Here is a 27,166-nt window from a genome sequence, read left to right on the forward strand (position 1 = left end):
GCTACAACGATTTGAAGAGGTCAGACCTGATAGGGCGGTGATATGCAGAGACTCAATATCTGCTTTGGAAAGCATACAGTCGACAATAACAGTTAAATAAGATGTAATCATTGAACTCAACCACTGCTTACTGAGACTGCAGTTATGTTGGGTGCTTCATCAACACGTTCTCACTCCCAACCCGTCACATGTTGTCGGTCGGTCAGGGCCCCTCCCCGCCACACTATTACGCGCAGGGTACCCCTTGAGAGTCAGTTTTCAACAGGCAGGGCGTCCCATGACTTGCAAAGAGCTCCCTGAACGTTGGTAATAGACGAGTTGGGATCATGGCGAAATGCTCTCCGCAGATCCATTCTCACAGCGTTTATCAACCTTTTTCTTACTCAATATCAAGCCACACTTATTGTTTTTACTTCTTTATTTTACGTGAATAATGTAGGACTTTTGTTGCCGTCAGTTATGGGGAGAGTAGGGGCTCAGAAAACTGACATCTGTATTGTTTCATAGTTTTTTCCTTCTAATTTAGTTTTATTTCCTCAACAATAACACATAATTATCCTTGTGTTTATTTATTTGTTTGATTAATAAACACAAGTTGGAGTCCGTCAGGACCGAGGGTTGGAGCAGCTCATAGTAGTTGCTTTAGATAATTTTACACCCGGAAGTAAGTATTATCGCCGCTTCGCTTGACAACAAAAAAGTCTATTAATAGCCAAAATAAAAAAGTCATAGAATAGCAATTTTATTTTAATAATAAAATGTTTTTGTTATTTTTGATATTTATTGGGGGGGACCTCGGCCCTGGTATAATTCCACAAGTGATGATAGGATGATATGGTGATACACACTCTTGTACAGTAGGTGGCGGTATGCACCTTAAAGTTATTGCAATCTGCCAAAAACCGAGACAAGAACAAGAAGAACAAGAAGAACAAGAACAAGAACCTGTATCGAGGTGGCGTCTCGTCGCTACGGTTCTCTCTCTCTGTGTTCCTGAGAAAGTGTGTGTGAGCTCCAGCACTACTGATCTATCATCTGTGTGTTTGGATAAACCTCTGAATGGACTGTGTGCTCTTTTTTCTGGAGCGTTTACCTCGGACTATAGGAGCTAGCTTAGCATGCTAGCTGGAAACACGTTAGCAACACTAGTCAGATTGGAGAGAGAAACGGTGTGTTTAACGGAGTTTGCAGGAAAAGGTGATCTAGTAAACATGAGTAAAGTCCAAATGCTGCTGTCGTGGAAGAAGCAGCGACTCACTGCTGCTGCTGAAGATATATTTGCTCTGTTTGAAAAAACGATAGCAGAGTACGAGGGGGAGCTGTCTCTTTCCAAAGAAGAGAACAAGAGACTCCAGAAACTACTGGACGCTGTTTTACAGCCTCAGCTTCGGATACACAGAGCAGGTCTGTTCCCTTTACCCTTAATTAACACTTTACACTCTTCAGTAGCACTTTATTATCACATTAATAATAACACTTTAGACCCTGTATCAGCACTTGCTGCAGGTAGTAGATCCTGAAGTAAAAGTACAAACACCACACTGTGAAAATACTCCATTACAAGTTTAAGTACTGCATTCATATCTTATTTAAGTAAAAGTATGTAAGTATTATTATTGTACTTTATTATAATAATTAAAATGTATTACGGAAGAGTAAACCTACCAAAATACATATATTTATAAAAATACATACATTGAATAATATGCCATTTGTGTAAGCACTAGTTGGTTGAATGTGACATACAATAATTACAATTGCGGGAGAATAATTAATACAGAAATCATTGAATAAATATGTTCAATGATAAATTAAACACATCTAAAATGTTACTTGATTTTACTTTACTGACTGTTTTTTAAATTTAATTTCAAACCTTTATTTATCCAGGTGTATCCCATTGAGATCATTGATCTCTTTTTCAAGGGAGACCTGCTCAAGTAGGTTCCACATGAAACAGTAAAAAAAACATAAACAGAACAACAAAAGGACATCTTAAAGCATCATTACAGGGATTACAATTTACATAAGTATCCAAATGAACAGGTACCAACAGCTTCCGATTGAGTAGCATCCAACCAAGCTTTAAAAACATTTAGTGGCACCAGATTGCTCAGTTTCGATTTCAATTGCAGACTATTCCAAGACAGTGGAGCTGCACATCTAAATGATATCTTCTCTAAAACAGTCCTAGCAGTTGGCACATTTAATAAAACTACAGCATGCGATCTCAGGCAGTATCCACTTACAATTCACCGTGAGATCAGGGAGCAGATGTAGGATGGAAGTTTCCTGGCTTTATATATAAAAATGTACCAGTGACTGAGCCTCCGTACAATTAGTGAAGGCAAACCAGCCCTTGCATACAGGGTACAGTGATGGGTTAAGGCTTTACAGTTTGTCACAAATCTCAGTGCACTGTGATACACAGCATCTAACTTGACCAGGCAATTGGCAGGTGCATTCATATAAATCAGATCACCATAGTCCAGCACAGGTAAAAAGGTCACAGTGACTAGCCTTTTCCTGGCCTCAAGCGAGAAACAGGACTTGTTCCTGTAGAAGAAACCTAGCCTAACCCTCAGTTTTTTAAACAGGTTATTGACATGACGTTTAAAAGTGAGACAATCATCAAGCCAGATACCAAGGTATTTATAAAAGGCAACCACTTCAAGTTTTATTCCTTGCGTAGTTACAATATCAGGCTCTGGTGTCTTTTTAGCTTTTGAAAAGAGCATTACCTTGGTGTTATCAACATTTATAAGAAGCTTTAGTTCAGAGAGCTGAGTCTGAATGATGTTAAAAACAGCTTGCAATTCAACAACAGCCTCCTTAATGGAAGGACCTGCACAGTACATCAAGGTATCGTCCGCATAAAAATGTAAGGTTGCTCCATCGACATTTTCAACTAAACTATTAATATAGATGGAGAATAAAAGTGGACCTAAAACAGAACCTTGAGGAACACCATTAGTCATGTTTAACCACTCAGAAGACAGCCCATCAAAATGAACACATTGGGACCTTTCAGAGTGGTAGCTCACAAACCACCCTACTGCATAGCTGGATATGCCAATACTGAGTAGCCTCTGCTTTAAGATGTGATGATCGACGGTATCAAACGCTTTGGAAAGGTCAATAAATAGAGCTGCACAACTCTGCTTATTATCTAAAATACTCGCCACATCATTCACCACTTTCATTGTGGCAGTGATGGTGCTATGTTGCTTTCTGAAGCCTGACTGATGTTTAGACAGGATGTCATTTGTACATAAAAACACCTTTTACCTGTTCACTCACTAGGCGTTCAAGTACCTTAGCCAGAACTGATAATTTAGAGATGGGCCTATAATTATTTAATAAAGTGGCCTCCCCACCTTTTAGTAGAGGCAGTATATGCTGACTTCCACAATTTTGGAATTGTGTTTGTGCTGAGGGAGAGGTTAAAAAGAGTAGTGAGAGGTGGAGCCATAAAATCTGCAGCTATCTTTAAAAAGAAAGATTCTATGTTGTCCGGGCCAGCCGGTTTCTTAGGATCTAACTTGGTTAAAGCTTCACGAACAACATCAACAGTAAAAGGAGTAAAACCAAAAATGGTTTTCCAAAACACGTTTTTCAGAGTCACAGACTGTGGTGTTCACAGAAGCAGAGTTAGTCACAGAATCAAACAGAGAGCCACAGGACACAAAGTGCTCATTAAAACAATTTAACATCGTGGCCCTGTCCGATATAGTGCCAGATGCTGTGGTAATGCACGGAGGTAGCTCATTACGGATCTCACCGGTGGATATCAATTTTATGGCTTTCCAAAATGTTCCAGGATTATTCAGGTTATTTGTGGTAACTGACAGATAATACTTAGACTTAGCACTTTTGATTTGCGATGTGAAGCTATTTCTTAGCTGCCTAAAGCGTAGCCATTCTACCTCTCAGCCTGATTTCCTAGCCTTTGCCCATGCCTTGTTTCTCTCATATAGGAGACTAGATAATAACCCTTTAGGACTTTTGTGTCCCTAATTGTGGCTACAACACAGTGATCACTCAGATAATTTGCTAATACTCCCACAGATGAGTATTTATGGGGAACATTAGTTAAAATGAGATCAATTAGGGAGGATTTATTTGGGGACTTAATGTTAGGCCGAGTAGGACTGTCCATAATCTGAGTAACATTCAGAGAGATACAAACGTTTTTTAAATCCTCTGACACAGAAGTTAACCAGTCCCAATTATAATCACCAAGATGTACTATTTCCTTGTAGTCAAGTTGAGATAAAAGTTTTGCCAAAGAAGATAAAGAGTCCTTGACAGCTGACGGGGGTCTGTAGCAGCCCACCACCATGACCTGTTGACCCTTTGCTACTTCGATATTTAAGTGTGTGTGAGATCGTTGGAGCTATGTGCAACTCAAGGCATATGCTCGAACGGGAGCTGCCTGGACGCTGCAATCATGTTGCGCGCACTGAGTGTGCTGACTTTTCCCTCAATGTCCAACTGTCATGCTACCTGCATAAAGTCAAGTGCTCGGTGCAGTTGTCGGCGAAATGTCACTCCTTTGCTTTCATTTAAACAGCTCCTTGTATCCGTTAGCGCAGCTGGCTAGCACCAGATGCTAACAACAATACACGTAAGGTCTTTCTCTTGCGCCACACATACACACACCCTCCCGGTCCTCCCGATGGCCAGTCCGTGCCTGCCGGTGAGCGTGGAAGTGTGGTCTGCCGCAAGCGGGCTTCAGGAGCAGGGCTGTCAGCGTCAGCGGGGCTGTCAGCATCAGCATGTAGATGGTATTTTAAACTCGATGCGCTCTGAAACTACGGGGCGGCCGAGGACAAAAAATACACATGCGTTAATCGCGTTAAAATTATTAGTGGCGTTATTTATTTTTTGCGTTAACGCGTTATTAACGCCGGGATTAACCGGGACTCGATTATAAAAATTAATCTACTTAATTAGAGGTTTTGTAATTAATTAATCGAAATTAATCGCATTTTTAATCACAAATAAATATTTGACCTGAGAACAGTGAGAAGATGTCCATAAAGTGTGCCGTCACACAGAGGTCATTTGAATTGCTTACCGAGGTCCAATGATCCCCAGTCAGGGCAACACATTCGGCTTTCTCCAATAAATTCTCTTTATTTTCCTTTTCATTGTCATAAAGCTGCTGGATTCTTTTTGTCACTGTCTTTCTGCATGGCAGCTCATATGTTGTGTCAGACGATGCAATCTGTAGTACCTTTTGCAGCCCCTTATCTTCTACCACTCCAAGTGGTCTACAGTCGAGTGCAATCCAGTGAGCTGGTTATTTTTTCAGACGTGGACTTAGTTATCCTGGCCCTGAAACCAGTCATCTGGTTGAGTGTGGGTTGGGTGTGGGTCATACTTGTCAACCCTCACGATTTTCGCGGGAGACTCCCGATTTCATTGCCCTCTCACGGTTTCCTCCCGGGGTCATATTTCTCCCGCATTTCTCCCGATTTCTGACAAAATCAGATTTACACACGACTGTTTCCACTCTGACTTTAATACAGCTACACCATTGTTTGGTTTCCATGGTAACACGTCTCTTTAGTAGCGTGCGCAACTCAAAGTCTGAGAGGGTGAGGCAGATATTCATAGAAAACAGAACAAGAATCAACAACTACTCTACTCTCTGCTCACTCCTTTCCTGTAAAATGCAGGTCCAGTCCACACATATGCTCCATCAAGGACGGTGCTACAGGCCGCAAGGCAGTGCACTTACAACTACAATAAGCATGTTAATCTAACATACAGTTTTTTTTTCTTCAATTTTGCATTTTGAAATGCTCCCGATTTCTGAGGGCAAGTATGGTGTTGGTCCTTGTACTCGGAGTCGGGCTAACGTCCACGCTAGCTTCCACGCTAGCTGCTATAGGTTTTGCATTGAGGTGATACTTGAGGCTTGATGTGCTGCGGTGATATGCGAATTCCTTTTTGCATAATTTGCATACAACCGTTTTCTTATCGACGCTTCCATCCTTCCGTTTTTTAAAACAACATTTCCCATCCACGGGGCCAACCAAAGCGGTCTCATCAGCTTCTTCGTTCATGTTTGACTACTGTTCACTATGGTTTATTGTTGTTTGAAGTCATTAACGTTAGTTGGTGCTCCAGTATAATCGGTACCCCTGAAACTCATCCAGTGGGAAACGTTCCGCGGTGCAAAAATAAGTGCGATTAAAATGCGTTAATTTTTTTTAACGCATAATCTTAATTAACGCGTTAAAGTCCCGGCCCTAATATATATATATATATATATATATATATATATATACACACACAGAATACATATTTTGAGAGAGATATACACTAGTATTAGACGCAGTCAAAAGTTTGGACACATCTTCTCATTCGAAGATTTTTATTTATTTTTGACATCAAAACTATAAAAGAACACATAGAATTTATATATATTTTTTATTTTGCTGGCTACTGCAGAAGGCTGTGGTAGACATGCTGGTTAAGGGTGCCTTGAATTCTGAATAAATCATCAAAAGTGACACCAGCAAAGCCCCCCCCCCCCCCCCACCACCATCTCACCTCCTCCTCCAGGTTTCACAGTGGGAACCACTCATGCGGAAACCATCCGCTCACCTTCTGTGCATCTCACAAAGACAGGGAGGTTGGAACCAAAAATCTCTAATTTGGAGCGATCAGACCAAAGTACAGATGTTCAATGGTCTAATGTCCAATCCTTGTGTTTCTTGGCCCAAACAATTCTCTTCTTCTTGTTGTTCATCCTCAGTAGTGGATCTTTGCAGCAATTGGACCATGAAGGCCTAATTCACGCTGTCTCCTCTGAACAGTGCATGTTAAAGGTCCCATTTCATGCTTTTCCGGTTATTACCCGTCCCCTTGTGTGTTATGTCGCTTTTTCTGCGTTACGACCCGCCCTCTACTCCGTGGTAGTGGCTCGTGGGGAGACCCGCAACATAACATAATACACGCAAAAACCAGTACTTGACAACGATCATTTATTGAAGTACAGCCGTTTACTCACACAAGCAATCCGGCAAACGAAAAGAGGTCTGGAGGACTGGCCAAAAGAAACAAACAGAAGTAGGGAACCCGAGCCAGCCACACCAAGGGCCGTAGGACCCAGAGTTTCCCTCCCCTAACCAGAAATCAAATAAATACCCTATGGGAAACAAAATAAAGCCGCGAAAACTGGACTACCAGGTCCTCCAGGCTAAAGATAAAAACATCAGAAGATAAATGGTCTAAAGCTCAAAAGTAGCAGAGGGATAATTAAAGGCGTTAGGATAGGGGAGACCTCCTTCTAATACGGCTGAGTATTAGAAGGAGGTGGATTTAGGAATGTCATGGCCTGGCTCTTAGCCAGAACAAACAAGTGTAGAAGGACAAGTGTATATATAGGAAAAAGGTATTTAATATATATTATAAAGCTCAATGTGGCTGAAGCTAAACAAAAAAAGACAAAGCAAAGAAAGAATAGGCAACGTGGCTGCTCTCTCAGGTCCGGTCCTCTGCAGGGGAAAGAGATCAAGAATCTGGCTCCGGCCTCTTAAACCTCCGGTGCCATCCGTCAGGTGTCCTCAATCAGTGCAAGCAGTGGAAGAACGTTAAAGGGCCATACACACCACAGGACCTCAAAGCAGGGGTCGTCACAGGGACATCTGGGCAGAGGCGGAGCCAGGGGCAGACCAGGCGCGCCTGGAGACAGAAAAGACAACAAGGGGGGGGAGCACTTAAAATCTATGCTGCCCCAGAACTTCTCGTTGGAGATGTGTCTTGCAGACCTCACGCAGCAACCAGGAAACGACACAAGTAATCCAGCTCACACTGTCTGCTCCTCAAGCCTCAAAGGGCGTAGCAGCAACCCCTGCAGCGTCCCGCCAACACAGCATCCAGACCCCACGCAGCATTCTCATCTGTTTGTCATTACTGGTGTCATTTTCTGGTTGCTAACAAACACCATTGTAAAACATAAACACTGATGTTCAGCTGTAAAAGTGGTGGACTCATCAAAACAGAGTAGGCGAGCTGACCAATCAGAGCACGGTGATGAGGGGAGGGGAGCGGGGGGGTGGCGGCAGGAGCTCCAACTAGGCGTGTAGGACGGAGTGAATACACATACTATACAGAGAGGCTGTATGAGAAAACCAATGTGATTTTGGAACATTGAACAATGTAAATCTATTCTAGTAGACCTCAACAATGGAATTACGATCAGTGGAAATGGCCATGTCATGGGACCTTTAAGAATGTCTGCTCCTTGAGCTCTGTGATCATCTATGTGGGCTCTAATCTGAGGTGCTTTCATTTGCGGTTTCTGAGGCTGGTAACCCGTATGTATTTATCCTCTGCAGCAGAGGTAACGGGCGAAACCAAAAAAAAAAATGCTTATCAATACAACTTAAACAACAGAGCCACGAAAATAAACATAAAAATAAACCCACATCGAAGTAAAACAAACAAATAATTATAGAATTAATTATACAATACAGCGACAATGTAGACAATGACAACACAACTAGTATTTCTGGCCGTCAGGAAAACTAGCCATAGAGTGCACCATTCCATCACTGGTCATATCTCAGATATATTTTCCAAATAAGAAAACAATGGCAACCACAGAGCTTGAAAAATATGTCCACGATTATATTTGTCCAAAGTCATTTTCTCCAGAGGTAAAAAATGTGTTATCTGATCAATGAAAAGTTTAAATGTTGGGGGACGTTCAATCTTCCAGAGTAAAAGTATAAACATTTCTTGGCAAAATATGTTATTGTGATTAGTATTCTGTAATGTTTGGGGTTCAGTTTAAAGTTTGGCATGTCATTTAACAGGAACAATTTTTTTAATTTGGCTCATTTCGAGGCCAAAAACGGCTTTTGTGAATCGAATCCCAGAAATGTTTCAAGAGATCACAGTCCCAAAACCAAGATGCATAAATGTTCCTTCTTTTACTTTACACCTCGGACATTTTGGAGAGTTTTTCTTTGGAAATGTTATGCATCTTTATGGGTGTGAGGTAAAATTTGTTGAGAAATGTAAAGTTTGCTTCTTTGACTGTATTGCTTGTGAAAGGAAAATGTGTTCTTTCACAAATATTCAGCCAAGTAGTTTCATCGATCTGTATCCCTAAGTCCTTTTCCCAGATCTTTTTTAAAATTGGAAAGGATGACTGAGATACATTATGACTGAATAATGACTTAATATTACATACCAAGGTTCATGTGATGTTTACAAATACAAATTGAGCATTCAAACTTTTTATTCAACCAACAATTTATTATAAATATGTTTTTTTCAACCAACTATTTATATGAATATAAGAAACTGGAAAATCTCACTATTTACAATATTGAACATCAGAACTTTCAACCAACTCTTCATTATAAATGTCAAGACAGTGTCAAGGTCTTTGTCTGTCTTCCAAGACAGTGGGTCTGGCTGCGTAAATATGGGGGTGATGGTGCATTGGCTGCTGTGTAGGTGGGGTGTACAAGTGCTATACGAGACCTCCACGAGACCTCCTTGCTGGCTGGGTTGAAGGTGATGGCTGTGGTGGAGCCTTTGTGCTGAGGTGTATCCTGACCTTGTGGCAGACGCAGATGGAGGTGGAGGCAGCTGTAGAGATGCTGGTCTGCTGGTCCTTGGTGGTGATGGCTCTGGTGAAGGCCCTTGAGCTACGGTAGATCTTTACCTGGGGGCCGGCACAGATGGATGTTCTGGCTCTTAAAATGTAGGACAATAATTACTGCATTGAAATACAGTTCAAGTAAAATGTTGCTCAAGCACAAATAACAATGCACACATAAAAACAAAGTTTGGGAAGTTGGACAGGAGTATCTCTCTCTCTCTCTCTCTCTCTCTCTCTCTCACACACACACACAGGTATTTCCAGTTACTTTACATTCAGTATAAAATCACAGACACACATACATAGGCTACATCTGATTACAAAGTCTCATCTGTACAGAACAGTATGATAAAATAATCACAGGCACACATATAAATAAATCTTTGACAGCGTACAGAACAGTATGATACAATAATCAATGGCAAAAACATGTTTATAGCCACTGTAAATGTCTCCGTTGTGGGATGAATAAATGATTAATTTAATCATCTACACATGTAATCTCACTTTTACACACCAAAATAACGTTAACACAAAGTAAACGTTTGCTAATGGAGAGTCTATTTTGTCCCAAGAAAAAGTTAATGACTATCGATAAAAAATATATCAAACCTATTGTTACTTTTTGTGGTTTTCCCCACACATTTCCAGTACACTATTACTGTAATATTTACACTTACCCATGTCCAAATTGATCTTTGTTGTTGTCTTTGTATTCTTCTTCTTCAGAAGAGTCGAAGACTTCAGGTTCTGAGGCTCTATCTTCACTGCTGCTAGCGAAAAACATCTCTAGCGAAGTCGACGACTGTAAAGTTTTAAGCCATTTTCTGTCTCTCTCTTTCTCCTCACAGACGTAAACTGATGGGAGACACGTGATTTATGTTTTTTTTTACTTGGTGGTTAGGTCCTGAGTGATTTCTCGATGTCCATTGGTCATTTCAGACCATGATGGCTGCCGGCCGAGATTTCCTTGACTGACACACAAATCCACCAATCCCACACAGTGTAAAGTCAAGCTGCTTTGAGCGGCCATGTTGGCTGCTGTGCCCTGGTTACAGTCTCACAGGAGATACCGCTGGAAAGCTACACTTTCAGCGATTCCGCGGATGTCTGAATCATATTTCTACTCCTTGTAATCAAAGATATATGATTTAATTTATGTAAATTATGCACACTTGGACGTGCCGACGCGTCCACCGACTCCAGAGGGTTAAATAAGGTTTGAATGCAGGATTTTTATTTGTAACCGATTTGAATTCTATACTGTAGGCGTACTGTATCTGTGAACGATCCCAAATACAATTCCTTGTTTATATTGCAGCTAGTGCTACGCCAGAAGAAAAAAACCATTAAAATGTTTAACTGGAAGTGGAAAGGGGCTGGGCTACATAAGGTGAACAAAAATACACAATAGGTGGGACTAAGAAAGATAATGTGAAAATATAAAAACAAAGGCATTAATTAGGGCTGCAAAATGTCTCCCATTTTAATGGTGATTTGATTTTAAATTCAAACACTTAACAGTTTTTTCTGACTGTGTGTTTCCTGTTTCCTGCAGATGTCCAGCTACTGGTGGTGGTTAAAGAAGAACTTCACCCTGACCAGCAGGAGTGGAGCACCATTATGGACCAGGAGAACCCAGTGCCCCCCCCACACATTAAGCAGGAACAGGAGGAACTCTGGATCAGTCAGGAGGGAGAGAAGCTTCAGGAGCTGGAGGAGGCTGATATCACCAAGTTCACTTTCACTCCTGACCGTGTGAAGAGTGAAGATGATAAAGAGAAACCTCAGTCCTCACAGCCTCATCAAAGACAAACTGAACACATGGAAACAGAAGCTGATGGAGATGACTGTGGAGGACCAGAACCAGCCAGGAACTCAGATCCAGAGAGCAGTTTACAACCAAAGACTGAGGACGACACTGAAGCCTATTCTGAACCTGACACTGGAGACTCTTCTGAACCTGGCACTGAAGACAGTGCTGATTGGAAAGAGACCAGAGAACCTGCATCAGTTTCAAACTCACTGAAAAATAGACATGAATCTGTCAGTGATCCACGACGTAGTGCGGAAAATAAACCATTCAGCTGCTCAGTCTGTAAGAAAGCTTTTTCACAAAGTGGAAATTTAAAGGCACACATGAGAATCCACACAGGAGAGAAACCATTCAGCTGCTCAGTCTGTCAGAAAGCTTTTTCACGAAGTGATCATTTAAAGGCACACATGAGAGTCCACACAGGAGAGAAACCATTCAGCTGCTCAGTCTGTAAGAAACATTTTGCAATGAAAAAAGATGTAAAAAGACACATGAGAGTCCACACAGGAGAGAAACCACACAGCTGCTCATTCTGTAAAAAAACTTTTTCTCGGAGTGCAAATTTAAAGACACACATGAGAGTCCACACAGGAGAGGAAAAATAGAGCTGCAATGTTTGTGACAAAATATTTAAATGGCATAATTGTTTCAAAAGACACAAGTGTGTTGGTCGTCAGCTGCTTCTTTAACTGTAAGGGAATACATTTGTCTATTTTGTATCCTGATGACCTAATGCCGTTCAGTGTTTCCCCTTGTGACGGGGTTCTATTTGTTCTACGTGAGTGATTTACGTAGCTGATTAAAATCATTAACACATAAATAAAGTACTCAAATTTCACTTACCGCAAAACCGCATTCATGCAACGTCTGTTTTAACCGCAGAGAGAGTCACAATAGTCCGATATATATATAAGCATGAAGAACAAACAACCACGGCCGGCTTCAAGTTGTGCTCCTTGGATGAACTGAGCAGGCTGAGTCCCTGTAGCCTCACGGAGCAGCTAGCAGAGAGACAAGAAGCTAGCAGCAGCAGTCACTTGACAGAGCTGTCACTCAAAATGACCACGCCCTTATTTATGCATAACATTACGACTGAATATTAATTAAACAGATGAGTTGAGAAAAAATTCACTCCAGGATCCATAGACGGGAAGGGGGAATCTAACTATACTGAGAATAAAATGTTTTGAAACCACGATGTAAACATGTTTATTTCTGCTTTAAAGTTGGGCATTTTAACATTGGGGTCTATGGAAATTACTCCCTTCTGCAGACTGCTCCTACTGGCCACTAGATGAACTGCAGTTTGAGGCACTTCCTGATTCGCATCCCGGATGTGGCCCAGAGTTTGCAGCTTGGATAAGACCTCTTCTTAAAAATCACAACCTCGTTCCAGAGGTTCAAGCCAACTATAGACCTATTTCTAATCTTCCGTTCCTTTCAAAGATTCTCGAGAAAGCGGTGGCAAAACAGTTGTGTGATTATTTTAAAAAACAATGATTTATTTGAAGATTTTCAGTCTGGCTTTAGAACACATCATAGCACAGAGACAGCTCTGGTTAAAGTCACACATGACCTTCTAATAGCCTCAGACAAAGGACTTGTCTCTATTCTTGTCTTATTCGATCTCAGTGCTGCATTTGATACTATCGACCATGATATCCTATTGCAAAGACTAGAGCACTTAGTTGGTATAAAGGGAACTGCTTTAGGCTGGTTTAGGTCCTATCTATCTGAACCCTCTCAGTTTGTATGTGTCAATGATGAATCTTCCATGCAAACCAAAGTTAGCCATGGAGTGCCACAGGGCTCAGTGCTTGGACATATGTTGTTCACATTATATATGCTTCCCTTAGGCAATATTATAAGGAATCATTCTGTATATTTTCATTGTTATGCGGACGATACTCAACTATATTTATCAATCAAGCCTGATGAAATTAATCATCTAAGTACAATTCAAGACTGCCTCAAGTACTTAAAAACGTGGATGACTTTAAACTTTTTGATGTTAAACACGGCCAAAACTTAAGTTATTGTACTCGGTCCAAAAAATCAACAAAACAAATTATCTAAAGATATACTAACTATGGATGGCATTAATTTGGCCTCCAGTGAGACTGTAAGGAATCTTGGTGTTATATTTGATCAGGATATATCCTTTAACGCCCACATAAAATCAATTTCAAGACCGCCTATTTCCATGGCATACCTTGCCTCAAAATGCAACACACTCTCACTCCCTAAACGTCCAGGAGGGACGCTTGGTCAGGGTCCCGTGGCGTGCAGTTGGGACGCGCTGAGGCTCCTTCAGCTTCATAAACGGACGCAAAGAGCTTTCAACTGATTGCAATGTATTCGATTGATTTGACAGTGATATCTCCACAACTCAAAAACACCAGATTACCTTTGTTAATTAAACAACATTGATGGGTTTAAACTGCGTACAATGCTTTTGTGTTTTTCCCCTTCAATTCTGAGAAACAACTTGTTTTCTCTGAAATGTGGAACGCCAAAGAGACTACACTACCCACAATCCCCAACTATTGTTGTGACGACGCCTGTCCGCTTTGCGACAAACTCCATGATTCATCTTGAAGCTCTGGGATTGGATGTTGGAGTGGCAGAGCGCCAAGGTTACGCCGAGCGCCAAGCCCTTTGAAATGGAACGAAACCACGGCAGACTATTCAAAACTGGACTTGAACGCCCCCCCGAGAACTACACATGCTGGCTATTGTGTTACGTAACTTGTTCTCTATGGCACGTCTCTGCTGGGAATTGTAGTTTTAAAAGACGTTTTCGTTTTTCCCCAAATTAGAAAGTTGACAGTATTAAACTGTGTACAGCCCTGGAGGTTTAGGCGATAGGAAACAAATTGGTGTGTACACATTTAAAACATGTAATTACTAAATGGGTGAAAATCACTTGGATCCATAATGGGCAGCATTAGTATATACCCACATGACAGCTCATTGTTACTTTGTAATTCTACTCCACTACAATTCAGAGGTTAACCTGGCATTTTTACTCAACTACATTTATTTTAGTTACTTTGCAGATTCTGATTAATGATATAAAATATAAACAACCCTTAAAGCAGACTTTAGTTACACCTGAGTAAAATTCAGGAAAGGTGATTGTCAAGTGGCAACAATCAGGAGAGATATTTGATTGTTGGTGCTTGAGAAGACTAAACATTTATCTGCTGATCTCTATAAAGTATATTCATTCATCCTTATTCTCTACTAATAGTTAATTAAAAAACTGTATATAATTGCTATTTTGCACATCCCCTTCAAGATTGCAAGATTTTCAAAAGTGTATTGACATATCATATCCACAACTACGGTGTAGTTATGCAATGAATGAAAAACTTGGGTCACAGGTTCCTCAACAGTGCATTACAAGACATCTATCAAAATGTGTGTATACCTCCACCATTAAACTGTCAAATTCTGCACATTTCTTATACTATCTACATTCATAAGAGTATAATTAATGTGTATAATATCAGTTAAAAGAAGTCCTTCAACATAGTTAACATTGCAGGAAAGCAATATATTAGACGTTAAGTACTTTGTCAGGCTTAATATTTATCTGTAGATAGATACCCCCAAAGCTTTTTTCTTATTTGAAAGAAGACCTTAACCTAAATTATTCTTTAATGTGTTAATAAAGTTTAATTAGTTTGTCTGTTTTGCACATCCTCATTAATATCTTTGTACATCGTGCACTAAACTGTTTTATTGTAGAGATGACTTACAGTATCTTCTTGATTTTTTATATTCTATATTTCTATCAATGACCTTCTACTTTCCCCCTATGAAAGTATGTACTCTTCAATAACGTGCTTTAAACACTAGGCGGTGCACACAAGGTACACACAGCATACTAATAATAACTTTGTATTATTAGTGTAGGACACTTATGTATGTATAACATCTGAAGATATTTAGTTTTATTCATGTTTTTACATAATTTTAAAGGATATTGCTCTACTATTTCTCATGTTTTACTTCTACACATTAATATCAGATTTTTAAAACATCACAGACAGAAAGGTATATCCGTCATCTAATGGTAAGCTATTGAAATTGTGATTCCATAGATGTGTCTCCCATCACCCAAATCCCCTGACTATTCTCTTAACTCAGTATTTACATTCTTATATTCAAAGAAAATCAGTAGGCCTAATATCTTTAAAAACATGCATTGCGGCTAAAACATCCAATCAGCGAGCTGAGGATCTTTCCTACTTCTGTTTCCGGTATTGTTCCTGTAATAGAGTGGCGACGTCACGCCCATCTACTTCCGGTCCATGGGACCTTATTTCGGAAAAAATAATGTATTGAAGTCAATGGAGAGAGAAAACTTATCTTTCGATCCCGTTTGAATTGTGCCATGAATTACACATATGATGTTTGTCAATCTTAAAAAATTATTTCCACTTAAAAAAAGTCACAGTTTGTCGTAAAACTGTTGAAATATAAGACTGTGAAAAATACGCAACTAGAAAGACTACAAATCCCAGAGTAGCGTAAGTGATGTCACAATTGCTTTCCTCCACTAAGAGATAGCTAAGATCAGCGCCATATTGATGTAATCTATCTATATGGCGCTGGCTAAGATAAGATAACTTTAACAAGATACCTGTGTGCTTAGTACCAGGTTGTTATCATACCAGCAATGGGTCTTGCTCGTTATTTCACTTCCCGTCTGATGAAAGGACCAGGAGTGGCTGGATCAAGTTAGTTAGCTACCTAGCTGGTAGCTAGCACGTAAGTTAGCATTACAGCCTTGTAATTTGTATTAGCCTTAATATGAAGTAACATTAAGTAACCCAAAATGTTAAACAGTAAGAGTATATTTCGTGAACCCTTTGAAGAGTACTGTCACCGGTGTGATCATTCTATAATACACAATATAAGCCCGGGGGAGAAATGCTAACGCTAGCATCTGCGATCGCCGATCTTTTCTACTTCATGCTATCTGCACAAATGGCTGACATTAAACATTAAAAAGAACAAGCAGTTCAGAGAGAATCAAAGGAAGGCAGGCAGGCAGCTTAGCATGCCATTCTTCTGGACGTGTTTCATTGTGGTGATAGTGAGGGTAGTCAATCGTTTTGTTGACAAGACAGTAGTGACGACCATCTTGGTGACGTGTGTTGTTCTGCGAGACCAGAGATGTAGTTCATTGAGCGTTTCACACAATCAAATGTGTTACTTCACAGTTTTACGACACATTTTTTTTTTTTTTACCTGCAAAATTATCTTTTAACCTGGTAAGCCCCAAGCCTGTTTTTCAGTTCTCAGGCTCGAAAATGACCTTTCCAGAACAAATGACCATATCTTCCCTTCTAAAAGGGTTAAATTAATAATCTTTTTTGTCAAAGCAAGGTTACACCTGTGAGTTGGATGTAGAAGTGTCAGAATCAATATAGATGTTTTTATTTTAAAGTAAATTCAGATTGATCACAGTAAAAAAATTTAAATTATTGTGTCTTTCGAAAAAAGCGTATACTGAAAACCACCCTTGAATGATGGGATGGTAGACTAAAAGCTTTAGGAATCCAAACTACAACATATAATAAGTACCCTGTATCAAGATTGATGCAAAACAAGTAAAATTTGACCTTTTTAGAGAGATTTAGAAGAAAAAAAACACTTCTGGGGTCATTTGGGTGGATTTGACCTATCTCTGGCCCCCCTTGCTCGATTTTGCTGATTGACATCTCTCTCTAACCGTCAGAGCCAATGGAATCGAGGGGAACTCCCACATACTCCTTATTTGGTCATCTGTGTGTGTGAGACTGACGCATAGCCAAAACCGGAAGCTGCGATAACTCTGGTGGCTACCATTAGCAGCTATCTTTTACTCTCCGATTTTTACATAAAAATTGAATTATGGATAATAAATCAAATAAATTATTCCACAGAAACATTATCAACCTATGGATCAACAGATTCAGCCGCGTTTTTTCTCGTTTTAATGTCATTGAACAAGTCTTTTGATCAGATTGACAGCTACGGTGAGAGGATCTCCCGTAAAAGCTACGTAAAGGTACGTGTTGTGATGTCTGTGTTTGCTTCCCCTGTCGTGAGTTCGGATCACTTAGTGATGATAAATATACCTAAATAATCAGTGGAACCTCAGCTTTAATCAGATATCTTGTATGTGCAGCAACGATAAGTAATAAGGGTATCTTTTATCTTGGGTTCTGTGCCAAAATGTGTTAGCATTTTTTTGCTCAGGGGTCATTTAGATGCTTCTTATGAGACTTGTGTTTTGTTTTGGTAAAAATGGTTTGTATCGTCAGTTAGCGAGTGAGATTATTCCCGTTAATCTGGTATAATACATTAATTGGTTCTTAAATATTAAGATCCCCTGAGACACAGTGTCGTGGAAAAAAAAGGTACCCGCCGAGGGGGACCTTGGGGCTTAACAGGTTACATTTACAAACATCTATGTGTAATTTGTGGCACAATTCAAACGGGATCAAAAGATAATCTTTCTCTCTCCATTGACTTCAATACATAATTTTTTCGAAATAAGGTCCCATGGAGGTCCACCGGAAGGGGAGGGACTTCGCCACTCTATGAGAGTTCACATTTATGCTACATTGAAGGGTGGAATTGACTACACATCTTCAGAAACATAATTTGCTTCAGATATAAATCATAGCAAATAAAGTATAAAAAGATAAGTAACAAAAAGATAAAACACTGGCATGTAATTTATGTTAGAATAAATAGAATGGTTTTGAATAATAGATGAGAGTAAAATCTACGTCACTTTACAGCCCCGCCCACTTTTGGGGAAACCAACGTTGTCATTTGAACGGCGATCAAGCCTGAAGCCACAGAGATCTTCTTTTCCTGTCCTTTCTGTTCTATTGTCATAAGTGTTCACTATAACTTATATTCTGGCTCTTGTATAGGAAAGGATTGGACCAATGTGTAGGTTGACTTGCTCTCCTTTATTAATCACCGATGCACAACACGTTACATCATAAAGGTTCCTATACCCTATTATGCCTGATACTACATCCCCCTTTCTAAATAGGAGACCTTACCTGTGGAGAGGATGTGTATGGACAACACAAGCCTCTGAAGCTGATATTAAACCATTTCTTAACTTGTATTCATTCTAATGAACAATACATGTATAACAGCATTACATCTCAAGTTTACCAAGATGGATATTATTAAAGACACCAAAGGCTTTTTTTTAGGTCTTAACATACTGCAAAATATGAAACACTTTATCAACATGTGTTTCTGAAAACACTGCAACATAGAGTTCTGTCTAACTGCAGAATTCTTATTAAAACATTCAACTGCTGTACTTCTTTTTATTCATTTATTTAGTTTTAACTATGGAGGGATGGGGTGGAATACCTAAACCCTCCAGCTGAGTGTGGGGATTATTTGCCCCTTTGACCACTCAGTTCCCTGGCTATGAACGCACAAAGTATTTTAGATGTTCAGGAGGCGCCCTGACTGGCAAGAAAACGTTGCCGATGCTAGCGTTAGCATTTCTCCCCCGGGCTTAAATTGTGTATTGTAGAATGATCACACCGGTGACAGTAGGCTACTCTTCAAAGGGTTCACGAAATATACTCTTTCTGTTTAACATTTTGGGTTACTTAATGTTACTTTATATTAAGGCTAATAAAAATGACAAGGCTGTAATGCTAACTAACGTGCTAGCTACCAGCTAGGTAGCTTTGCTGACTCGAGTCATGCTGGACTTCTGGTGTGGCAGGAGTGCATGCTGCCTCAGTAGTGGTGTTTACAGGTGTGGTGTTATCAGATAATCGAGGACCCTCAGGGGTTGAAGAGAGGTGGTATCTGTTTCTTCGGACGGTGCCCCTGGGTGTCTCAACGATGTAAGACCTGGGTGTGCCTGCTGTTGACACCACTGTGCCCTTCTCATGTGTATCTTTGATCCACACATGTTCGTCAGGTTGCAGGTGCAGCATATCATGTGCTCTGTGTCTGCGGTCATAGTTTTGACTCTGTTTTTTGTCTGTAACTTTGTTCTGTCAATTTCAACCTTATCATATCAGCACATCCTGGGTTGAGCTGTGATGGAATGACAGGAACGAGCGTCCTTATCTTCCTTCCCATGAGAAGCTCTGTGGGACTGTATCCATTTGCCAGAGGAGTAGCACGGTAGGCCATGAGGGCAAGATATGGATCACTTGATTTCTTAAGTAGACCTTTGAATGTCCTCACAGCCGTCTCCGCTTCTCCATTGCTCTGGGGGAAGTGGGGACTGGATGTCACATGTCACATGACTGAAGTTCCAGTGCTGGGCAAACTTCCTGAACGGAAGTTTACACCGCGCGTCAAACAGCACTTTGAAATGGAATGAAACCCATCGACGGCACACTAACCAAAACAAGAATCGAACGTGTCCTACCCCCCCCCCACCCCCCCCCCCCCCCCCCCCCTTAGGTCACAGGCTCCTCCAACAGTGCAACACAATAAAACAGATACACAGAAAAAATAGTGCAAGTAAATACAAAAAGAAAAATAGTAAAAAGTGAAATAGTGCAATAAGAGTCTATATACAAGTGATTGGAATATGATATATTAGATAAATAATCTCTAAGTAGCAGCCAGATGAATGTTATGGATGTTGTTTCAAAGTTCAGGTCTTTAATAGTCTTCTGGCCTGTGGGATGAAACTGTCCTTGAGTCTGGTGGTTTTAGTCCGGATGCTGCAGTACAGTACCGCCTGCCAGACGGCAGCAGACAGAACTGTTTGTGGCTGGGGTGATGGGGTCTTTTATAATCCTGAGGGCTTTCTTTAAGGTTAATCTGGTATTTTATACATTTATTTTAGTTACTTTACAGATTCTGATTAATGATGTGAAATATAAACAACCCTTAAATCAGACTTTAGTTACACCTGAGTAAAATTCAGTGAAGGTGATTGTCAAGTGCAAACAATCAGGCGAGATATTTGATAGTTGGTGCTTGAGAAGACAAAAAATGTGTCTGCAGATCCCTATAAAGCATATTCATTACTCGTTATTCTCTAATCGTTCATCAAAAACGGTATATAAAGGCTATTTTGCACATCCCTTTCAAGAATTTCAAAGGTTTATTGACATATTATATACACAAATACGGTGTAGTTATGTAATGATGACAAACTTGGGTCATAGGTTCCTCAACAAGACATCTATCAATATGTGTGTACCTCCACCATTAAACTTTCATATTCTGCACATTTCTTATTCTATCTACATACATCTTATAAGAGTATAATAAATATGTATAATATCGGTTAAAATAAGTGCTTCAACATAGTTAACATTGCAGGAAAGTTGATAGTCAAGTCCCAAAACAAACCATGCAATATATTAAACGTTAAGTACTTTGTCAGGCTTAATATTTATCAGATACCCCAAAAGCTTTTTGCTTACATGTATTTAAAAGAAGAACTTAACCTAAAGTATTATTTAATGTTTGAATTAATTAGTTTGTCTGTTTTGCACATCCTCCTATTAATATCTTTGTACATCCGGCACTAAACTGTTTTTATTCTAGATCTCATTTACAGTATCTTCTTGATATGTTCTATTCCGTCACGATCACAGGTACAGATCAGAACCCAATAGCACGACTCAGATACAACCAGTTTTTAGCAATGTTCAGTTTATTCAGGTCTGGGACAGGCAGGGTCAGAACCAGGAAATCCGTCAGATAGGCAACAAAAACCAGACAGGGGGCAGGCAGGAACTCGAGATCCGTATATAGGCAGGCAGGGATCAAAACTAGGCAGGACAAGAATCTAGGATAGAGGGTAACAAATACTGGAGAGCTTGACAGAAAAGACAAGACAATCTGGCAAAGGACAAGAGATAGTGAGGTGGTATAAGTACTGTGGAGTAATGAGGGAATTAGTGACAGGTGAGGGGAAGGACTGGGGAGACCAGGTAAGGGAAGTGAGCTGATTACAAGAGCCTGGAGAAAGGCGCGATCTGAAATGACAGGAGAGTTAACATGAGCCAAACCAAACAAACAGCAATAAATGTGTCTAACTTGTGACACTATTCTATATTTCTATCATTGACCTTCTACTTTCCTCCTATTTTGTATGTACTCTTAATATTTAAATGTTTTCATAAAATATAACATATTCAAAAGTGCTTTAAAAAAATGAAAGACATTAAGAAAAAGGCATTTTAAACAGTCATTAAAAAGCAACACAATCTACCTGCATTGCAATTATTCTAAATGCGTAATAACGTGCTTTAACCAGTAGGTGGTTTGCGTTAAAAAGCTGTCAAGTTTACAGTGTTAACAAAATAAAATATACTTCTGTTTCCGGTTTAGTTTACGACGGATATATTTTGTTATTGTTTTGATATTTGTAACACAAAAGCGATGGAAAAAAACCACAGCAACACAGAAAAGATGGCCTCAACATGACCCAGCGGTCCAGTTTCACTCGGAAAAGGAGAAGGAAAAGCAATAATTAAGAAGAAGGTTATGGAAATATGACAGAAAAGGTGAGAGGAAGATCAGAAAGGGAGGAGATACCACAAGTTGCAAAAATCAGTCATAACAAAGATCTATACAGAAAGGAACAGACGGGAGGAGATCATCACCACTAGACTCAGATTGGACCATACAGGATTAAACGGCACAATGTTTTAAAGGGAAAAGGCGAAGTTGAAGAATGCAGGGGGTGTGTGGTGTGAAAGAAAATGTGGAACACATCATATTACACTGCAACATGTACAAAACAGAGAGGTAACAACTAAGAGACAGGGTCAGAGAGGCAGGAAGGGAGTGGAGCCTGATGGGGATACTGGGAACAGAAGGTGAGGGGGTAAGAGCTACCAGGAAGGCCATTCTTAAGTATTTGAGGGAAACAGGATTGATTGGGAGAATTTAAAACAACGTAAACAACACAATGGTATAATTCCACAAGTGGTGATAGGATGATATGGTGATACACACTCTTGTACAGTAGGTGGCGGTGTGCACCTTAACGTTGTTTGCAATACGCCAAAAATCGAGAGATTGGAGGAGAAGTACAGCTTGCAGATGTTTGGGGCATAATTAGGAGAATGGGGGGAGTTCGAAGGAATTATGAGTTGCCAGTTTTGAGCAGAGGGGACATAATAGCTGTCACAAACTTAGGAAAGGCGGAACTTCTAGCTCAGACATTTAAGAAAGTTCATAGTTCAGATAACCTTACAGAGGAAGCCAGGCAGTGCAGAGATAATAAATTAATGGAAAACCCGAGAATATTGGATAGAGTAGAAGTGTTAGGGGATCAGGTGGACTTGCATTTTAGTATGTTTGAGTTGAGGAAAGCAAATATTAGTGCTCGTCAAACCACTCCTGGGAAAGATGGTGTTTGCAATAAAATGTTGGAATATATGACGGATAACTCTCTAGTCATTGTGTTAAGATTGTTTATTGGGTGTGGGATTCTGGCCAACTTCCTTCGGTTTGGAAACAAGCGATAATAGTGCCCATACTAAAGCCAGGGAAAGACCCTTCAGATCCATCTAGCTACAGACCTATTGGCCTGACATCTCATTTATGCAAAATCATGGAAAGAATGGTTACAGAAAGGTTGATATATATCTTAGAAAGTAAAGCTCTGTTGTCCCCATATCAAAGTGGGTTCCGTAGGGGTCGGAATACAATGGATTCTATATTGTGTTTAGAATCAGACATCAGGAAAGCACAGACCAACAAGGAAGTAGTGATTGCAGTCTTCTTTGATATTGAAAAGGCTTATGACATGCTCTGGAAGGAAGGACTACTAATCAAGTTAAAATCATTGGGAATTGGTGGTACAGCATATAATTGGGTTATGAATTTTTTACGGGTTAGGAAAATACAAGTAAGAGTAGGTGCAGAATATTCAAGTGTGTATGATGTGGAAAATGGTACTCCGCAAGGTCGTGTATGTAGTCCGTTGCTGTTCAATATAATGATACATGACATTTTTAATCAAGTTCATCCAAGTGTGGGAAAATCTTTGTATGCAGATGATGGGGCTTTGTGGGCAAAAGGCCGCAATGTAGCACATGTTGGAAAGAAAATACAAGCTGCAATAGTGGAAGTGGAGAAATGGACAAATAAATGGGGATTCAAACTGTCAGTAGCTAAGACGCAGGTCATTTGTTTTACAAAACGGTATAAAATTGCTCCTGTATCATTCAAATTGTATGAGCAACCTCTTGAACAGGTTAATACAATAAGATTTCTTGGTCTTTGGTTTGACAGAAAGCTAACATGGAGCAATCATATAGGAAAAGTTCAAAGTAAATGTAAAAAGGTCAACAATGTACTTCGGTGTTTGGTGGGACAGGAGTGGGGAGCGAGTAGGTCATACTTCTGAATATATATTGGGCACTAATGAGACCTGTATTCGATTATGGGTGCATAGCGTTCATGGCAGCAGCAGAATCAAACCTTAAAAAGCTGGATGTCCTACAAGCTCAGGCCCTGAGGATTTGTAGTGGAGCTTTTAAAACATCTCCAGTTTTTCAATACATTGTATTTCCAATACAGGTGGAAATGGGAGAAATGCCTTTAAGGATAAGAAGAGTGAAGTTAATGTTGGCATACTGGGTAAACCTTCAGGGGCATAGCGATAGTCATCCTGTGAAAAGTATTTTTGAAAGACTGCTGGGAGCACAATGAGTCACATTTAACAAGTTTCGGATGGATTGGCGATGTTAAAGCAAGTATAGGTTTGAATCAAATACAGTATTGCCCCACAGTTCCAATCTTGTCCATTCCACCCTGGTTGTTCCCATTGCCAAGGGTAGATCTCAATATACAAAAAGAGTTAAAGGAAAAGAAAGAACTGCCAGTATGGCGCATCGTCCAGAATTATTTTGCAAGATATCCCTCAGACTCAACCATCATATTTACAGACGGCTCCAAAGATCCAGAGACAGGGCGTGCAGGGGCAGCAGTTTATATCCCAGTGAGTAATACACATATAAAGAAAAGGGTAACAGACAATGTGTCAGTGTACACCACAGAGTTGTTGGCATTGGTACTGTCATTGAAATGGATAGAGGAGAAAGAAATACATAATAGTGTAATTGCATCTGACAGCTATTCAGCTTTATCGAGTATACGATCAGGCAGATCTTCATCTAGAATGGACATAATAAATGAAATATTTCTAATTTTGTATCAAATGCAAATCAAAGGCATAGCAACTCGTTTCATCTGGGTTCCTGCTCATGTTGGTGTGGAGGGTGATGAACAGGTGGATATTCTGGCCAAACAAACACTCAGAATTACGAATATAGACATTGAAGTTCCACTCAGCAAAGCGGAGGTTAAAACATTCATACATAAATATCCACAAACAACATGGCAAGAACATTGGGACCTTAGTGATACAGGAAGACATCTTTATAACATTCAAAGGTATTTGGGTGATGGAAGGAAGGTGGGGTTTAAAAGAAGGGAGGAAAATGTCATTTCTCGGATGAGAATAGGTCCAGTGGCGTTTTCTCCTGGAGGCCAAGGGAAGCCAGGCTTCCCCTGTTTTTTCGGATTGTAGTTATAATTTTAATAAATAAATAAAAACACTTCGTTTAGTTTCGGAAATTCTTTGTTCTGTGTTGCTGCCGGTCCGTCTCTCCCACGGTCTCTCCCCCATTCTCATTGTGTATTTTACAAAGAGTGAAACAGCGCCCCTCTAGATGTTATGGTGAAACACTATATTGCACTCTCTGTTTCGAGAGGAGGCCAGCCGAAATTTGCTTCCCTTGGTGAAAAAAAATTGAGGGATTGACCAATCAGATGAGGCTCACGTCATGCCCCTGCCAACCTGTGATTGGTCAGGGCCATGCCAAGGGAAGCCAGAGGCGGCTGGCTTCCCTTGCCTCACAATCCAATCAAATCGCATCAACTGAGTGGTGCAGTGACGCGTCCCAAAAAGCGGAAGTAAGCTGCGCTCGGTTTCCCTCGACAAAATAGCAATGGGATTTCTCCATAGGATTTTGGAAAATAGCTCGAAAAAAGGTCAGGTATAATTTTCGAATCATAAATCTAATCGATACAAGATAGATAGCTGTTTGTAGATGTAGGTGCATTAATAAACAAGGCAAATCAGGCTGTGTCTCAACGCCGTGTATTCACATTAAGCAGGTAATCATACAACTGGGGTACAACCACGTGAGGCAGATATATCTATAACACAGGCACAATACGTCCACAGGGTGGAGCTCTAACCTAGCCTAAACCATTCTGTAACATCTCCCTTCCTTTTGTTAAGTAACAACACAGGATCAATACTGCCATTAAACTGTTGACCTTTAAACAGAACATTAATCAAATGATTTCAACAACAAATAGTGCACCTAGCAAAGACACTTCAATAATAGCCGGATCAGAACACATCAGCAATAAACTCAGAACAATCAATCACATTTGTTTTACAATCTCTCCACTTCCTTTTTTTTTTTCTTTTTTTAAATCTTTATCGTCCATGTGTGTTTGAGTGCGCACAGTCCAAGTGTGTGTGTGTGAGTGCGTGTGTGTGTCCTAGAGGTCAAGTCTGTCAGGAGGTCTAATCAGCCGTCCGCTCGGGAGAAGGCCCGGCCCTGTAACTCACGGCATGGTGTACCCCCAGTCTGCGGGGAAGACCGCGACGACCTCGGGGGTGATGGCCTTGGAGACTCCTCGGGGACGCAGACGACCTCTCTGGCGCTCTCCCCACTCGCAGGCTGCTCCGGGGCCGATTCTGGGAGAACTGACGGCTGGAGAAGGGCCGCCTCTGCTGGTCGAAGATCAACCCTGTTGCGCCGATACGTGGTCCCCTCCACACCGACCAGATAGGACCGGAGTCCCAACTGCTGAAGGCACACACCTCTCCTCCATCGGCCCGTCCTGTCTCCTGGGAGCGGCTTCATCCGTATGGGCTGGCCGACGTTCAGCTCCGGCAGATCCTTGGCAGATCTGTCATATGTCAGCTTTGCTGCTTGATGTTTCACTTTCAGCTTGTCAGGAACACCCGTGACGACCTGAGGCACCAGTAGCTGGTCGGCCACAGGGAGAAGGGTTCTCAGTCTCCGCGACATAAGCCGCTGTGCTGGGCTGCAATGCATACCCTCAGTGGGCGTATTTCTCCAATGCAATATGGCCCTCCAGGGGTCCTCTTTGGCACGGTCTGCCCTTCTGCACAGGCTCTTTACAATTTTCACTGCTGACTCCGCTTTGCCATTAGCCTTTGGGTGCCTCGGTGAGGACATGACATGCTCAAAACCCCACTCTCTCGCAAACGCCCGGAACTCTCCACCGGCAAACTGGCCTCCACCATCAGAAATGGCCCTGTCTGGGACACCGTAGCGTGCAAACTGTGCCTTGCATCTACGGATCGTGGTGTCCGCTGATAGGTCAGGGAGCAGGTCGATCTCCCAAAAGTCAGAATAATGGTCCACCACGAGCAAGAAGTTCTGTGCTGCGTAGCTGTACAGATCCATGCTTACTAGCTGCCAGGGACGTGTGGGGAGCGGGTGTGACATCATAGTCTCTTTCTGTTGTTCGTGTGCATACTCATTGCACACAGAGCACTTTTGCACATAATCCTTGACTTCCCCTTGCATACCGGGCCAGTAAAGTGTATCACGGGCCTGCCTGTAGCACGCCTCGCCCCCCACGTGGTTGTAGTGGATCCGTCTCAGCATTTCCGGGCGCATAGCTTTTGGAAT

At 40.9% G+C, this 27,166-nt stretch overlaps 1 protein-coding gene across 1 annotated transcript; it reads left to right on the plus strand.

Annotated features, from left to right (window-relative positions):
* The first annotated feature begins 915 nt into the window (after positions 1 to 915).
* On the plus strand, positions 916 to 12,642 carry LOC307018631 (uncharacterized protein). Its single transcript, XM_079648962.1, has 2 exons — positions 916 to 1,404; positions 11,190 to 12,642. The coding sequence occupies exons 1-2, from the start codon at positions 1,119 to 1,121 to the stop codon at positions 12,050 to 12,052; spliced, it is 1,149 nt and encodes a 382-aa protein (XP_079505088.1). The 5' UTR covers positions 916 to 1,118; the 3' UTR covers positions 12,053 to 12,642.
* The last annotated feature ends 14,524 nt before the right edge of the window (positions 12,643 to 27,166 follow it).

This window comes from Notothenia rossii (assembly GCF_949606895.1).
Source record: "Notothenia rossii genome assembly, chromosome: 9".
In the NCBI taxonomy this organism is placed as follows: Eukaryota; Metazoa; Chordata; class Actinopteri; order Perciformes; family Nototheniidae; genus Notothenia; species Notothenia rossii.